This window comes from Gastrolobium bilobum, unplaced genomic scaffold (genome assembly GCF_033153095.1).
Source record: "Gastrolobium bilobum isolate Gb01-03AN ecotype WA unplaced genomic scaffold, APGP_CSIRO_Gbil_v1 utg70167, whole genome shotgun sequence".
In the NCBI taxonomy this organism is placed as follows: Eukaryota; Viridiplantae; Streptophyta; class Magnoliopsida; order Fabales; family Fabaceae; genus Gastrolobium; species Gastrolobium bilobum.
The window spans coordinates 68434-84129 of NW_026895408.1; the positions used below are offsets into that span (position 1 = coordinate 68434).

The 15696-nt window shown below is 33.8% G+C and overlaps 1 protein-coding gene across 1 annotated transcript; it reads right to left on the bottom strand.

Annotated features, from left to right (window-relative positions):
• Window positions 1-8393: 8393 nt before the first annotated feature.
• On the bottom strand, window positions 8394-10552 carry LOC133309935 (uncharacterized). Its single transcript, XM_061510795.1, has 9 exons — window positions 10414-10552; window positions 10213-10309; window positions 9984-10108; window positions 9792-9876; window positions 9574-9706; window positions 9324-9508; window positions 9115-9238; window positions 8647-8712; window positions 8394-8558 (listed from the first exon to the last, which is right to left on the bottom strand). The coding sequence occupies exons 1-9, from the start codon at window positions 10550-10552 to the stop codon at window positions 8394-8396; spliced, it is 1119 nt and encodes a 372-aa protein (XP_061366779.1).
• Window positions 10553-15696: the final 5144 nt, after the last annotated feature.

A 15696-nucleotide genomic window follows, 5' to 3' on the forward strand; every position in this document is an offset into this window, starting at 1 on the left:
CTGGTATTTTTTTTTCTGGATTTATCCATCGATTCATCAATTACTCGACTAATACGGTTCGATAGTGTATAAGGTGCGGCCCTCTCAATATTATTTTCTCTATTTCCAGGCTCGAACTCAAGACCATTAAGTTGATATTTTTGTGTGAGGAAATTGTGCATGATAAGTGATTATAAATGCTTTTTCAGTAAAATAAAAAGCTTTCAGTTCAAAATCACGCATTAGTATATTTGCTGATCTCAAAATAGATTTGCATTTAGGAAACTAGATACTTGCCTTAGCACAATCATTTGTGATAAATAATAAGGGAAAAACACTTCTCCTTGTACGGGAGAAGTGTATTCTTATGAGAGTGAGATATCAAATTTTAAGCCATGACCTTTTTTTTATTGTTTTTAAAAATATGAGTCTCACTTGATTTTCTATCTGTAGAAAGCTGGCTTCTCATCCCATGAGATAAGAAGTTGATTGCCAAATAATAATAATAATAATAATGAAACAATGGTTTTTGGTAAACTTCCAAAAGTTGACTTTTATATATGTTATGAAACTTTGAGTTCTGACTTCTGAGCTCCTAATTGACCACCAAAGTGTACCTTATGATACCTTGGAAGATCAAAAGAAAGTAAAAATACCTCCAAACTTTTAATTTACTTTATTGGATATTTAGTTCATTTTTAGTTGTTAACGAAAACTCAATATTAATAATTAATTTATTTAATTTAGAGTTAAAGCTTTTTTTTTTGAATTTCTTCAATCTTTTTATCCTTTGGACTAGTTCGGTTCAAGCACTGTCGGATCTTATAAAGGGGTTGTTCTCCAAAAATCATTTTTTCTATTTTCAGGAATCAAACACGAGACATCTGATCGAGGAACATAAGCTCTTTACCGCTTGTGTTAAGGATATTTGGTAGAGTTAAAACTTTTGATGTCTCATTTTAGAGAAAAATGTTTCTGCAGTTACTACAGATAAGTTATCTCCTCTTTATAGTTAGAGATGTCATTTTCTGAACCTAAAGCCCTGTATCACGATTATTATATTTTTGTTTGATCTTTTATTGAATAATAATGTGATTTATTATTTTTTATATTAAAATATTTGAAATTTTTATCATTTTTTTAGATATTTGAGTATGTTTATAATTTTTTAATATAAATTATAAAATTGCATATAATTACCGGGTCATGCGGTTGAACCAGTGATCCACTGATTGAATCAGTGACCCAGTACCTCGACCGAGTCAATGACTGAGCCGATTTTAATAATATTGCTCAAAATGATGTCGATTTAAGCTCAATGCAGATAATGCAGATAACTTATCTACATTTACTGCAGAAAAAACAAACCCTTCATTTTAATATAATATGGGTGCCATTTTTCTATTTACATAGCACTTTGAGCCAACAAAAATGATTCGTCATTAGCCCAAAGGCCATGCCCATGCGCAAAGGACACGTTCACAATTAATGTGATTCTGGTATGGGAAAAAAAATTAAATAGATAAAATATAACTAAGTGGATTAGAATTATTTTATATCGGTATAAGTTCTCCTCACAATCTTATTCATTGATCTATTTATATCTAATTATTCTTATTTATTAAATATTTGAGTCGTTATATGCAAACAAATCAATGATTCTTATCTTACCCCTAATAAAATTGGTTTGATTTAAATTTCAATTTTTTTTGTCAAACTATTAAAACTAAACCTATTAAACTAAGATTAGTTGTCGGGTTAAAATAAAGGGGAATGATATTGTAACAATCAAGTAGTGTTACAACCAATTAATTTCACCGTTAGATCGATTATGTTGATCCAACGATTATATTTATTTCCATCTTTGTATGATTATGACTTCCCATATTTAACTACTTTATATTTATTTCCATCTTTGTATGGTTATAATTTTTCATATTTAATGTTTTCACTTTAAATATGGGGAGTCATAATCATATGAAGATGGAAATAAATATAATCGTTGGATCAACATAATCGATCTCACGGTGAAATTGATTGATAATAACACTACTTCTTTGTTACAATATTCTGTCTCTAAAATAAAATGCCATATTTTTTCTTAAGTTTTCTTATCTTTATTCATTTTCTTCTTTTTTATCTAAAAATTTAAAGGCTTTAATATTTCTATAGTGAGTTCAGATAAGTTATTTGCATTCACTTTCAAAACGACATCGTTTTAGATTGAAAGATTAAAAAATTATAATGATAAAGACTGTTATAACATTGGAATAAATTATAATTATAACAATACTTTAATTTTTGTCTCAAAACAATATTATTTTGGATTCAATTCAGATAATTTATCTGTACTTACTACCAAAAAAAAACTAACCCAAATTAATATACTTGCGACTTTATGCCACCCACTTTGTTGACAAAAGTATCGGATTCTTTGGATATATACATATGTATGTATTATAATGTATATATAGATAAGAATATATTGATTCATAAAGTCAACATCGCTACTAGAATTTGATAACCTCATAACAAAGAAATTTAAAAAAACTGAAAAATACTAATGTTGTGGTTGAGACACGAGTGCATATGACTATATCTAAACTTGACATGAAAAAATTTAGGATGCTCAAACCCAGATTTTATTATTTATGCATTAATACTCCATTGTGTAGCATTATAATTTTTTCTTTGTCGGTAATATTACTATTATTAAAGATTGAAAAAGAAATATTAGGAATAGTACAAATCAAATACTTTTTTCACTTTTTAGTCCATCTATCGATTGTCACACTAATACCTTATTGTTCGTTAATGCAACGTACTCTTACTCCAATCCGTTGTCATAAAATTCTTCATAAAACGCGTTTTATAAGTTCTTGATTCTTCGGCAACATATATTCTTATTGCTCCTGAAATTTAAATTTACGGTATGTTTAAATGGAGGAGTTTGGACACAACTACACTGCTGTCCATTTTCGACCGTAACACACGATGAAGCATCCACACAAACACCTTCAACCAAATAAAAAAAAGACGAGGTTCCCACACCTCGGACCATACAACAAATATTGAGTTTGAGTCGATCATCTCGTGCTTAACGTTATGCATAGCAATGTTATTTCTATCCATATGGTGTAACTTTGTTTGGTTTTAATAAATTTAGTGCAACTTTAAATAAAGTGTTATAGAAAGTTTTCAATGGCACCCTCGATATTGTAATAAAGTTACGAGCATTAAACATGACTTATTTATAAAGGGAGGATTATATTTACCATAAATTAAGTTTATTATTTCTTTTATTATCATTAGATGGTGGCCAATAATAGCAGATCCAGGATATTTTATGATTTCGGGGGACGAAAATTAAAAATTAAAATTACAACTGTTATCAAAACTAATAGATGGGGCTAACTATTAAACTAATAATTTATTATTATTATTATTATTATTGTTATTATTATTATTATATATAAGGTAGGTTATAATTTTAACCTCTTTTCCTTACTATCGCTTTTATGGTTGTTCAATAAAAATCAAATCGGTAATTACAAAATGATAATTGTTGATTTAATTTTGATCCAACAATCATAAAAGTGGTTGTAAGAGGTTGAAAGTATAATTTCTTCATATAATAATAATAATAATAATAATAATAGTAGTAGTAATAGTAGTTTAGGGAGGGACAACCGCCGACCCACACTTCTCTTGGATTTGAAGGATCGCACCGTTAAATTATAATTTTAGAAATTAAATAGTAATTAAGTGAGGATTGTTAAATGGAAGATTTTATTATTTTAATTAATTTAATTTAAAGAACTTTTTGAGAAAAAAAAATATTGAAGGTTTCACGGTAAAAATGCAGTAGGCAAAATTGTCCGAAACTTAAAGATAATTAAAAATATTGAGGGTTTCGCGGTAAAAGCTCATTTCTAACACTTCTACGTAGGAAGATCTCTTAGATCCTAGCACACCCTTCTTCTTCTTCCTCTCCAAGCAAGCTTGCATCTTTTTTCATGAAAATCACCCAAGACCTCACATTTAATTAATCATATTCTTCCCATTTGATCATCACAAACACTTGAGAGCAAGCCTTGTAAGGGAGAAAAATCCTTTCTTGGAACACCATAGCTGCTGCCTTGGAAGGTTTAAAGGTTGTCCTTCTTTGTTGAGTGGGTTGGAGTCACTTACACCATTATTGGACCAACAAGTAATCACCTTTGAGAAGAAAGAACCCTCCTTAGTCAAGTCATTTTCGTGTGCTTGGTTGGACAAAAGTGAAGAATGTTTCAAGAACATCAAAGACCCTTCCTTTTTATGTTTCGAAGCTCATGGGTATATACCTCAACACTTTCTTTTGTGTTCTTATGAAACTCACATGATTTAGAGATGTAAAATTAGAGGATTTGGTAATCTATGTGTTCATTAATGAAAAATATGCATAAAAATGGTAGCTTGAACCTCTGTTAACCTTAAAAATGGAACCTTATTGGTTTGGTTAATGAAAATTGTATTTTCTGGTCAAAATCTGAGTTCTGATGATGTTTTACCCAAGTACACCTCGAACTCTACTCGGGTATGTCCTACCCGAGTAGGCGAGTAGGTCCTACCCGAGTACATGAACCAGTAGCTAACATAGTTTAGTAAAATTGCGATATCTCGAGATATAGAGCTTCGAATTGAGTGTGGTTTAGACCTATGTGAAGATAACACATGGGGATAAAACCTTGTAAATTTTTTGATCCATTGGACAAGTGGATTGATCGCAGTTTGGGTTTGAAGCTACTGCCTTGCAATAGGAAATTCAGTTTGCATCAGTCACTTTGCGAAAAACATAACTAGAGTTATACAACTCAAAATGAGACACATAATATGTCGTTGGAAAGATTGTGATATCTAGTTTAACATCGTAAAATCTTAGAACCTTTGGTAAAGAGATGCAGCACTGGTTTTAAAAATGGTAAATGTGGTTTAATTCCAAACCGGGCAATGGAGCCCATTTCTTTGAATTGTTCTTCAATGGAAGGACTCGTGAACACTTGTTAATGATTTAGAACCTTAAAGAAATCAATGTTTACCTTGTAAAAATTGGATTAACTCATAATTTAAGTAGCCCACACTTATGGCTTTGGAAGAAGCCTTAAGCATAAGAAACGAAAAAGAAATAAAGTACCTTTAGACATGATGTGTTAATATATATTTATTGATGGCACGTACAATGTGAAAATAGGTTGTGATATTGTTGGATACCGCATTGGTGACCTCTCGGGCACCGAGTTATTATTAGAGGACTTGGCTATGACAGGTAAGTTTCTGGTCATCGAATTAGTCTGTTGCTTGTTCCACCAAACTCCATGGGAGGTTGGTTTATGTGTATGATATGCTTTTCTGAAAATGTTTTATGCACTAATATTTATCTGGTATATTTGGAACTATTTTCTGGTATGATGTGTTGATGTATAGATGTGATGTAGTTTATCTACATGATCAGACAGTGATCCTGAATGTAAGGCATAAGGTAGTGACCCTTATGTTTTGGTAGGAAGCAGACATGCGTAATGTCTATCTTGTTCTCTGGCCAGTTGAACCGCACTTGCATACATAACATGATATATACTGAGATATATGATTATATGAGGATCAGATTATTTTACCATGATGATACTGCATTGTTATTGCCACGCATTATATTATTTTGTCGCATTTATTATATACATGTAAGTAAGCTTGGGGCGGAAGAGTCCTTGAGGACCCCTTGTCTTACTGAATTTTTTTTTAGAGATCTCACCCATTCTGGGGCACATTTTTCAGATACTGTGATTGTTAATGTTGATGCATCTAATGGCAAGAGGTGGACATTGAGATTATAGCATGACATGAGACATGCATAGCTATGATATATATATATATATATATATATATATATATATATATATATATATATATATATATATATATTCCTATGAGGCATGATTGCCATTTGACATGTTATGTTATGTTTGTATTTGTGAAGAGCATAGAGGTTGTCTATGCCTTCTTGATCAAACATGTTATTTTGATTACAAAACATGTATAAGTTATGTTATTGAGTATTTATAGTTGGTCATATGATGTAATGATATGATTAATCATGTTAGTTATTATTGTGTAATATGATTTGTATGTGAGATGACCTAAGTAATAGGTGATAGTTTATTAGTTAACAATTAGCTAGTTGGTCAAGGATGATGACTTGGGTAAAATAGCATGCATAAATAGAATTATATCAGCTAAATGACTCATTAGTTGATTATTTTGTCGAACAGAGTTTCTAAAACTGGATTGGAGTGGTTTAATCACAAAGTTGTCCAGCTAGGCGTTCTAGTTTATCCTCCAAAGTTGGTATGTATTAGGGATGTTCGCAGTTTGGATTGGATCGATTTTGGAAGAAAAAATCATTTGATCCAATCCCTTCGATTTGATCATGTAATCATCTATTCGATTTGAATTTTTTTCCAAATCTGATCCAATCCAATTTTATTCGGTTTGGATTGGATCAGTTTTTGATTTTTTGAAAAGCCTAAAATTTGTATGATAATTATTGTGCAAATAACATATATTTTGTATGTATGGGCTTTGTAAAGTTATTGTGTAATCTAGAAGCATCAATAAAAGATAATCTAATTTTCAATATAGTACACAAAAAGTTGAATTACCATCTTTTACCTCTAAGAAAAAATTTACAATGTGGTTGCGTGAGATACGAAGTAACCCAAATTTTCATCCTATAGAGGAGCTGTTGTACAATAATAACCCATGCAATAAAAATACATGATGTATGTTACCCAAAAAAAAGCATAACCTAGATCAAGTTCAACCCACTTTCTCCAACATGATGGGTTAATAGGGTCTTGGATTAGAATTTTGCTATACTAGTGTATTACCCGTACGTTGCACGGAGGAAAAAAATCGATTTGTTTGTCTCGTAAAAACTAACGCAACACATGCAAGTATATTGTTGCATTTTACATTGTCATGTGGTCATTCAAAAATTACAAAGTTTAACTTAGCTTCTTTCAGTATTTCTCGGACATGATAAGAACATGTAACATCATTTCTCTATGATATATCTGTAATAGAGTCAATCATAATAAACATAATAACGTAACATGTGAACAAACAATATTTAAATGATGTGCTTGACATGAAGGTAATAAGAAAGATGTCGAACCTATATTTGTGATCCTTCATCCTCTTAGAAATCAATGATTAATAATCTATGAACGAAAGTATGAAAAAAAACATGAATATGTGAGGACAAATAAAAAGTGTTATAACAATACATTAAAATATCGATGACCATGAAATACTGTTTGTTCAAAAATAGCATTTAACAATATACCATGTGTGTATGAAATACAATTCCTGCATGACAAAAAAAAAAATTAGCAGTTAAAAAACCAAACGTCAAACCAAACGGCAACGAAGATAAGTAAAAAACCAATATTCCTCAAATTACGCAACGTTCATTAAAACTGAGATGTAACTAATTCCAACGTTGAGTAAACAGTAGCTTCGATGCAGCGTGTTGATGACAGATGATGACCAATACACCGTCGTTCCAAATTCAAATTCAAATTTATAAAATTACAATGTAGAAAGAAAACAAAGAAACAGAAAGAAATAACGTGTTAAGATTTGCTGACATATAAATTTGCTTAGAAGTAGAAGTTTGTAATCGATATTTCCAAAACAATATGGTATCGGTTGTTTGGATGTGTTTTTTGAAATATTCAATGAGTCATAATTAAATTTTTCGTTAGCCAATCTTTGTTTGAGTAAAATTAAACTTTTAAAATACGAACCAAAACATAAGCAAAGATTGGATGAATAAATTGATCATTATCATTTAGTGTACAACATATAACACCACAATTATCGCTTTTAATATTTATGAACGTTGTTTTTGATACTGGAAGTTATAATTGATTTTTCAGCTGCAGGAGGAATATCGTTTATTTTCGCTAGAAGTTCTTAATCAAGGTTAAAAAAATAGTAGGAGAGTGCCACACATCAACATATCAGGAATCCATTGCAAAAAACAGCTTTCATGGGGTAGTCCATTGCAAATAACTTCGGTTATGAATATACCATATTAGTTGTCACTTAAACAAAAGACATTGTAAATAAAAGTTATAATAACAACAACAATCCTTTAAATATTTCGTCTCCAAGACACAAAAAATCATCCTCAAGACATAGTAGCCAAATCTATGGGGTAGTCTCATCTGCTTCTACATCAAATCTATTTAAAAAAAGAAAGAAAAAAACAGTGATGAGCATCTCAAATCTGCGCAAGCAAATTAAATGGTTTAAACAATATAGTAAGATTAAAAAAAAATTTGATGGCAATTTAAAGAAAAATTAAATATAAATCAGAAAATACGTAACTCTTTTTCAAGCTTTATTTTTTTCGCAGTTCGAACAGCTGAAAAATTAAAATCCTCAGCAATGGAATTATGAGAATTAATCACCGGTGTCAACACAGTCAGAGAAACATCACCAACGTCAGCACTATCACAGGTTTGACTCTCAACATCCTATAGTTTTGTAAAAAAAAAAAGTAGGTGAAGATGTTATGAATTTTTTTTGTTAATAGCATAAATTTTAATTCAAATAATGGGTTACCACAGTCTTTTCGTGTTCCGACGATACAATTTCATTTTCGTGAGCATTATCGAAATTCGCTTCCTCCTGTGATATAAAACAACGAACAATAGTCAAGTAAAAATGAATAAGAAATTCAGATATCCAACAGAAATAAATATGCAGCCTACATTTGGATCGATCAGAGACTTAATGAACATTAAGATTATTTCTTCACTGATACAAATTTTGGAAACTTGATACTTTGGCTCACAGTATGAGTTTAGATCATTTTGCTTCACATTTATCTTAAACAACATTGACTTCTCATTCAAACATTTAGTTCTTCTGGAAATTGATCCAAATCCGCACCCTTTAAAAAATAAATAACAAAAGTGTAAAAAAGAAGAAATAAACATAATACAAAACGTTATCAAAATCCAGCGCTAACAATGTTAATTAAGCGACAAAAAAAAATGTTAAGCATTTCATAGGATTGATAATACACACCCTCTTAAAATGTCGCTCGCGCAATTCACCAGCAGATATTCCCAACAAAGTAACACAATATCGATCAAACAGAAGAAATGATGCAGAATTAGTGTTATCCACAACTCTGACCTGAACACTAAATCTATAGTTTGGCGAAATTGTATATCAGCAACAAACATCAATGTTATGGACTAAAGAAAAATTATAGACCAAGAACAACATATTACCTTGGATAATAATCATCCCAATGTTTTTGGCAATTCTTACAGTACCACTTTTCAAAATCCTCACAAACAGAAAATGGACATTTGTTGCAAGACTTGTACCAACAGTTGTATTTGCTCTCAATAGATTTTATAGTCCCATACGTGATGCATGTCGTAACCTTAAATACAGTCATCGCACGTAAAAACTAAACAGAACAATACAAACTTGATATAATGCAAGAAAAGAAATTAACAGACTTAAAATATTTACCTCACCACAAAGCTTAACATCACTGATAGACTTCTTTTCAGTCTCCTTAAGAAAATCATTTTCGAAAGAATATGAGGACTGAGTAGACAACTGAGTCAACCTTATACTACTTTCCACACCATTAGTTGAAAGACTATAAAGCAAAAATTATTAACACTATAAGTGAATAACCAAATAAACACTATAAGCAAAATTATGTCTGAGAAGAAATATCTCACCATTTTTTGAACTCAACAATCTCTGGCACCTTTGAATCCATGACAATCTTTGTTGTGTATTTTGTATTGGTTAAACCGACCTTACCTATTGAATAGAAAAATTCGAATAAAATCAGAATACAGACGCCACAATGAAAACAAAAACGATTACGACGTTATGAGTATAACCAATAAAAATAGAAAAAAACATACCCGTAAAACATTTGATCCTTCCCAGCTGAACTATTAAGACATTATGAGGAGTGTCGCTGTTTACCAAAAAAGATTGCACCTCATCCACATAATGCTCCCACAAAGTGCATTCCAGCTTGTGATCCCTACATATGAGTTGCAGCGAGAACATCGTTACACACGAAACATATAAGGTAAAAGAGCGGCAATTTTTTTTTTATTTTCTATCTAACTCTAACATTTCAAATACCTCAAGTTGTCAAGCTCTAGCACAACCATTTTCGTTTTCCTACCAGAAACTACACGATCACAAACTCCCCCAATTCCTGAGATTAAACCAATGACGTCTACAAAACAAAGAGGGATTCGAATCAGTACGTCAACAAAAATGCAATAATTAAAAAAGAACAACATAATAAAAAAATGAACAACAGTACGAAAAATATATTACCCACTAAATAAAGAGAGTCAGATGATTCTTTCTCAATGGTGTCATAATCAACAAAATCAAATTCACTCCAAGAAAGATTATAATCAACAATCGATTTAACATCAGCCCTCAAGTTGAAGGACAAACGATACTGATGCATGGTTGGCCTGAACACATCGCTATTGAATCCAACTCCAAATTTTTTTTATAAAATAGCACTCTTCTTCATGGATTTTCTTCCGCACCGACAAAGAACCTTTGACAGTGGCGTGGATCCTGCCACCCTACAAAAGAACGCAGCCAACTCAAATCAATAACGTTAATTTAAATGATCAGCACAAAGATGGAAGATTTAAAAAATGCAGACAACTACTCGTTCATCCAATAAAACCATTTCAACATTGTCGTTGAAATCTCTACGGTGAAAGTTAGGAACTTTCCAAGCCCGAACCACCTTCACCTTAATCCTCCAGTCCTCCTTGGCATGATTGACATCCTTTAGAAAATCATATTTTGAAAACATATTTTCGGTAAGACGAAAAAAGAGAGAACGAAGAAGCTATTTCCTTGAGGCTGTATGTTTTAATAGCTGATATGTGGCAGCAGCAAAAAAAGGAAAAATGAACAGAAGCAAGAAAATCGCCCCCAAGCGTTCGCATAGAATACATAGAAGCAGATGTATTTTTTAAATTCTTTAACAAATCCAATGCAAAAAGTAGCTCAACATTAAATGAGTTGTCTGCCATCATTTAGAATTCAATAATCAAATTTAAATTTTCAACTCCAAAATTCAAATTTAAATGAACTGTCTGCCACCTACAATTTATAACAAATCTTGACCATTGATTTGAGTTATGAAATCTTGTCCATCGATTTAAATTCAAAAATAATTTTTGTTTTATAATATTTTTATTCACTGATTTACCAAATAAGGAAAGGTTTTTAAAATTGTGTAGTGTGAACACAAAGGTGAAAGTGAAGGAGGATGCGCCACATCAGCAGACTTGCCAAAGAATGAGTTTGTCTTAGAATATAAGATGATTTTGGGGCTATAATTGGGGAAAGGCCCAAGTAGATAGAGGGTAACGTTAGGGAATCATTTGATCGGTTTTCACCAATTAAACCAAAAATCGATCCAATCCAATTAAATTTTGTGCTTTTTTTTTATTTTCAGTTCTCGGTTAATTCAGTTATCAGTTTTACGGTTCGGTCACCGTAGTTTGAATCGGTTTGGATTGATTGATGAATACCCCTAATATGTATTGTAAAACAGTACACAAGAGGTGAATTGTTTACTAGTCGATTGAACGGTATGAACCGATCACAAATTGGCTAGTTGGACCAATTTTAATTTACTCCTAAAATTTAACAAAAACTCTTTCTGTTGAGAATATTAGACCAGGGAACCGCTAGGTCGATGTTAAGTCTCTAACTAGAGACTCTAAATTATGCCTCTCACACCAGAATTTTATAAAAATTAAGAGTGAATATTAAATTGTAATGGAGAAAAACTGTTGTGATAGATTTTATGTGTTAGTGTTGTTATGTTGACTAGTAACAAATACCTTCACATTTTATGTCACAGAAAAGATTAATCTTACCCAGATGAATAGAGATATCCGCAAAAAAAAATTGGGCTAGATAGTTTTTTCTTTTGCAGATTTGACTTGCAAAGTAAAAGCCTAAATTTTGCTGGGACAGCAAGGGAATTAACAAGAAAGTAAAGTAAAGTTTGAACAAGTGGAATATTTAGCAAAAGACAAGGGGAAAAGAGGGAATTAACTGAACAAAACATGGGCAAAAAGGGAACAAAGAAAAGAAGAGAAAAAGAAAGAATCAATTTTTATCCAAATCCTCTATACCCCATTTCTTTGTGCGATTCTGTGAGTGTAAGAGAATAGAACAATAGAGCAAATAATATATTTTTTTTTGAGTAAATATCATTTTTAGTCCTTAGAAAATTTTACGATGCCCTATTTAGTCCCTAGCAATAAAAAAGGCCATTCGTGGTCATTGATTTTTTCAAATTAGACCCACGTTAATCCTTCTATTAGTGGGGCTCCAACGTCGTTACTAACGTTTCTCACGTGGACCATTAAGTAGCTAAGTAAGAATCCAAGTAGGATATAAAACGACGTCGTACCTTACATGGCTATCCTACGTGACTCTTGAGGGGCTGGTCAGCTGGTGCTTGGTGCTTGTGCCTTCCTTCACCTCTTTGGAGCCAAAGTAATCACCTTTAATGCTAGTTCCTTCATCTAAACACTTGTGCATTGTTTGAGTGATCCTTGTGAGGATGGAAAAATGTTCCTTTTGCTGTCTTTGGCCTCTGTGTGTTTGGGTTAAGGGTTGAGTTTGAAGTTTGAGTGTTGTGAGAAATGCTCATGGCATTTTGAGGTCCAAGTGGTGACCTTTGGTGAGAAAGAACCAACCTTGGAGGTGTCATTTCGTGCTCTGTCTATAGTCAGTCTTGGGGAGCTGTTGGCGAGCTCCAAGAGCACTCCTTTCTCTGTTTTAAGCTTTGGGGTTAGTTACCTAACCTTGATCATGAGTTTTAATGGTTTAAAGGTGATGTCTTTGCATGTTAATGGGTTAAACAAGTAACCAAATAGTATATGGACCTAAAACAGATTTAAAATGCATGCTTTGACGTTTTAAAGTGTTAAAAATGGTACCTTGGAGGGATATCTTCGCGAATGCAAAAGCTGCTGTCTGTCGCGAAATATCCGGATATGTGTATCCGGATATTGATATCCGGATATGGGGATCTGGATATCCGGATATTGATATCCGGATATGCCCACGACGAATATTCAGATATTTTGGGATTTCGAAGAACAGTAGCTGCACTGTTCATACAGTAGGCTATTGGGGGTTTGTGGACCCTAGATTGATGAAGTTGAACTTCTGTAATAATTGAACTAAGTCAGAATCAAGTGATTAAGGGTTTGTGGCTTTGTGTGAAGCCTTAAGACGTAAAACGTAAAGTAAAGGCGTTGTCTTTATATTGTATGCTTGTAGAGTATGAGTATTGATATATTATTGGTCCATAACAGATTGTGATTGTGCTGTGTATGGACCTTGAGCTTGGTTGGATTCTTGATTTTGATAGCTAGCTTACAAGGTAAGCTTTCGTGTCCTCGGATTAGTCTGTTGTTTGTTCAACCGACCTCCATGGGAGGGTGGTTTATATACATGGTATGATTTTTTGAAAGATGAAATATGCATTGATATATGCCTGAGATGTATTAAATTAATTGTTGACTACTTGCACAATCAGACAGCGACTCTGGTGTGTAAGACATGTAGTGTATGAAAGTGATGTTGTCAATTACACGATCAGACAGTGACTCTGGTGTGTAAGGCATAAGACTGCGACTCTTATGTTTAGATGGGTCGCAGACGTGCATAATCCCTATCCTGTTCCCTGGCCAGTCGAACCGCATTTACATACATCACATGATTACTGAGTTAAATGTTTAGCTCGTTGAGCAAGAGATTATACTATCATGATATAAATGCCTTAACATGAACATGCATTGAATTTACTACTTTTGAACTTATATTATACTTATAAGTGAGCTTGGGGCGGAAGAGTCCTTGAGGACCCCTGTCTTACTGAGATTTCTTTTTAGAGATCTCACCCCACGTTTGGGGCCCACATTTCAGGTTCAGGTAATGTAGGGGTTGAGACCTCTAGCGGCAGGAGGCCAGAGCTGAGTTAGATGTCTGCTGTTATGATTATATGCTGGATGCTGTTATGTTATCTTTATGATTATGCTGTTATTGTTGAGACTGTTGTTGGGCCTTGTTGCCTTATTTGGTGAGCATGAGGATTGTCCGTGCCACATTGGATTATGTTGTTGATTAGATTTGGGTTGTATAAACTATTAGGGTTGTCTGGCTTACGTGTAGTAGTGTCGTGACTAGAGACTCAGTTAATGATCTTAATTATGTTATGAGGTTATTTCAGTATAGATGTTTGTCTTTTGCATTTACATGCAGGCAATGTTTTGGAAATGAATTAAGTAATTCAACTTGGTAAGAATAATGACGTCATAAATGAAAAGAAAAAGAATATTCCGCAATTTTAATTAAGCGTGGCTCAATACGATGACATGTTAACAAACCGGGTTAACACGGGGTGTTACATTTTATGGTATCCGAGCAATGGTTCAAGGGAAAAGCCTGTATGTATTGCAATAACTAAGATGCTTGGTTGTGTTTGTCTTATGTGTTTGCTCCGTTGAGTGTTATTAGGATGACGCATATATGATCACACTGCATGGGCCTGATCAACTTATGATTTGTGTAACTTGTGCAGAGTCATGGTAATACCCAAGAGAACCCGCGTGACTGTTGAGTGTCAACCCGACCCAATCCTGACTGTATTGGCTGAGATGCAGGAGGCCAGTATATTGGCAAACGTGGCAATGATGGACGCTGCTAGAGAAGCGAACCAGAAGGCCACGGAGGAGGCAAATCGGCTGGCGAACATGACCATGATGAGGGTCATGTTGGAGGAGATGAGGGCGGGTCCATCCGTTGGTCAGTTCCCTCCGCCACCACCTCCACCACCGCCTCCACCTAGTCTTCAGGGCGAGAGCCAGAGCCATGTTGAGGGCACTGGTCAACTCACTGGGGTGATGGAACCCTATGTGGAGCCTGTTGAAGACCGTGATGTGATTGATCGCCGGCTTAATGTTTTCCGCAAGTATAAGCCACCTTCTCGTGTGGGTCTTATGATCCTATTGCTGCGACGAGATGGCTTCAGGCACTGGACAAGATTTTCCGTGTAATGCAGTGTACTGATCCACAGAAGCTGTTGTTCGCCACGTATATGCTGGAGGCCGATGCCCATGAGTGGTGGATGAACACCTCTCATACTTTTGAGATGCAGTGTCATGTTATGACATGGTCATTCTTCGAGGATTGCTTTCTGGGTCGATATTTCCCTTATGATGCGTAGGAGAGGAAGCAGGGGGAATTCGACAGGTTGATGCAGGGCTCGTTGTCTGTTGACGAGTACCTGGCCAAGTTCAATGAGCTGGTTAAGTTCGCTCACTTTCGGATGGAGAGACATACTCTGATCTTCTTGGCTGCCAAGTTCTGCAGGGGACTTAATGTGGATGTTGCTAGTTACCTCACTGGTTGTGCTTCGAGAGACTTCGGGACACTGGTGCAGCAGTGCCGGGACATCGAGGACTTCTGCAACTCGAGTAAGGCCAAGAGGGCCAAGGTTGCTGAGACGAAGGGAACGAGCAGTACCACTTCCTGGAAAGACAGAAAGTTTGCTGGAAAGGG